General features: G+C 53.0%; 3 protein-coding genes across 3 annotated transcripts in view; all 3 read left to right on the top strand.

Annotated features, from left to right (window-relative positions):
* TraAM80_10020 (retrotransposon hot spot (RHS) protein) lies at nt 1-387 on the top strand (the record flags this gene model as incomplete). The annotated part of the gene is made up of 1 exon (XM_029386672.1): nt 1-387. A coding segment is annotated over one exon (387 nt), but the record flags the coding sequence as incomplete, so codon positions are not given.
* Nucleotides 388-459: 72 nt separating this feature from the next.
* On the top strand, nt 460-1,059 carry TraAM80_10019 (retrotransposon hot spot (RHS) protein; the record flags this gene model as incomplete). The annotated part of the gene is made up of 1 exon (XM_029386671.1): nt 460-1,059. The coding sequence occupies one exon, from the start codon at nt 460-462 to the stop codon at nt 1,057-1,059; it is 600 nt and encodes a 199-aa protein (XP_029233486.1).
* Nucleotides 1,060-1,348: 289 nt separating this feature from the next.
* Nucleotides 1,349-1,715, top strand: part of TraAM80_10018 (uncharacterized protein) — a gene marked incomplete at both ends in the record, with an annotated part of 504 nt that continues 137 nt past the window's right edge. Inside the window, one exon of the mRNA XM_029386670.1 lies at nt 1,349-1,715. This exon is cut by the window's right edge and continues 137 nt beyond it. Within this exon, the coding sequence (XP_029233485.1) occupies nt 1,349-1,715 (367 nt within the window).

Genomic DNA, 1,715 nt, shown 5'->3' with positions numbered 1-1,715 from the left:
GCGTGGAGGACACGCGATACGACTGAAGAGGAGCAGGCGGGGTACTGGAGAAGAGTGCAGAGACGCATGGATGACGTCGGACCGATTCCACGATGCATCTTCGATGACGATGAATATGAGACCCGCGTGCTTGGCGCCAATAACGCCCTGGTACGTATCGACGCCTCAAATGCTGTACATTATAAGACGGCTGGAGGCATGGGAATGTGGCCCTCGAATGACGCTTCTCACAAACTTGTGAAAGTTGTCAGGTTAATAACACAAAGCGGTTTTGAGGCGTTTGTTAACCTGCCGGCCTGTTTTTCTCTTGGAATCAAATTAATTGCAAGGTTGTTTGAGGTGGATGGGGAGAATGACGTTATTTATCGACTATTGACGAACCGTTGAGTGTTGTTACCGGACATTTTGGGGCGGTGCACTCTGCACGCATTCCTGCGTAGAGTCTTTGTGGAAAATGTAATGCCGGGCCTCAAGGAGTTGCCTCCACCAGGACGTCGTCAGCAAAAGAGATGTGTGCAGCAATCGAACCCCGAAAAGCATCCAAGCAGACCCGTTGCATTAATAGAGCTGGGGCACACTCCTCCTATGTTGGATGTACAATACAAGGTGCTATACCTACCGGAGAGCAGACATTTTCCGCTTGTGGACGCCTTTTTCTTCGTTGGTGCACCGCGGAGGACGATGGTTGCGGTGCAGGTGACGACGAGGGCTGAGCATGGCACCAAAGCCAGCACGGTGAGGCGGTTCAATGATCTTCTACGGAGTTATTTTAATGGCTGGGAAACTTTTGCGGAAGGCTTGTCGTGGGAGATTATTTACGTGCAACATGAGGACAGTGCGGCAATAAACGCGTGGCAGAAATGTGTTCTCGTCGCGCACGCAAATGTAACGGGCAGCAATGAGCGTGAGGACCCTCGGGCCATTGCGGCATTTTGGAATCAGCAGGTGCGTCAGTGCGAGGTAGCGGCCTCAGCTGAGAATTTCAGAAGTGAACGACGAACCCAACGTGGGCGGCAACCAGAGGGAGAAGGAAAAGGAGGAGGGGAACAAGCAGCTTGAGGTTACTGGTGAAGTATTTTAGGGAGTATGATATATTGCCGAGTGTGTTTGTGTGTGGGTAGGAGGCGTACTTAGGGACTCGCTCTGCCGTGCGCCAAATGATTATTATGGCCAGCGCTACCACAGCAGCACCTTCTTTTTTGTTGTAGTTGTGTTGTGGTTGCGAGTAAAATTGTGTGGGGAATGATGGCGCCTTGTGGGTGTACGCCGGCAGTATTCGATTGGTGATGTCTCCTCGCTGTTCCCAGTTTGTTGCTGCAGAGAGTTTGGGCGAGAGGGTAAGTTTTGCATGCTGAGTGGGCTCACAGGCGGGAAAGCAAATGCGGCGGCCACCACAGCCCAGAGGTCAGGGGCAAACCGAATTATTGTGAGTGCTTTTGTGCCTTGGCGTGATGTTTTTCCCTTTTGTTTTTTGGGTGCCATTGTTTTTGGTTCGGCTGCGCTCCAATTGGTGGTGCTGCATGCACCGCTGAGAGCCTCGAGCAAACACCGTTGGCGTCTCTCTTTTTGTTGGGTTGCCGTCCTGGGCGCATGCGCCTGTTCCGTCTTGTTCGGGCTGCACGCACTGACCGGACAGTCTGAGACTACGGCTGCGCTGGCGTCGCCCTCGCTCTTGGGCCGAACGAAGCAGCAGGAAACGGTGATGCATGCGTTGG

Source organism: Trypanosoma rangeli (assembly GCF_003719475.1).
Source record: "Trypanosoma rangeli strain AM80 chromosome Unknown Tra_15.4_contig_00758, whole genome shotgun sequence".
In the NCBI taxonomy this organism is placed as follows: Eukaryota; Euglenozoa; class Kinetoplastea; order Trypanosomatida; family Trypanosomatidae; genus Trypanosoma; species Trypanosoma rangeli.
Note: the sequence above shows the minus strand (reverse complement) of the source record. Positions and strands in the feature narration are given on the sequence as shown.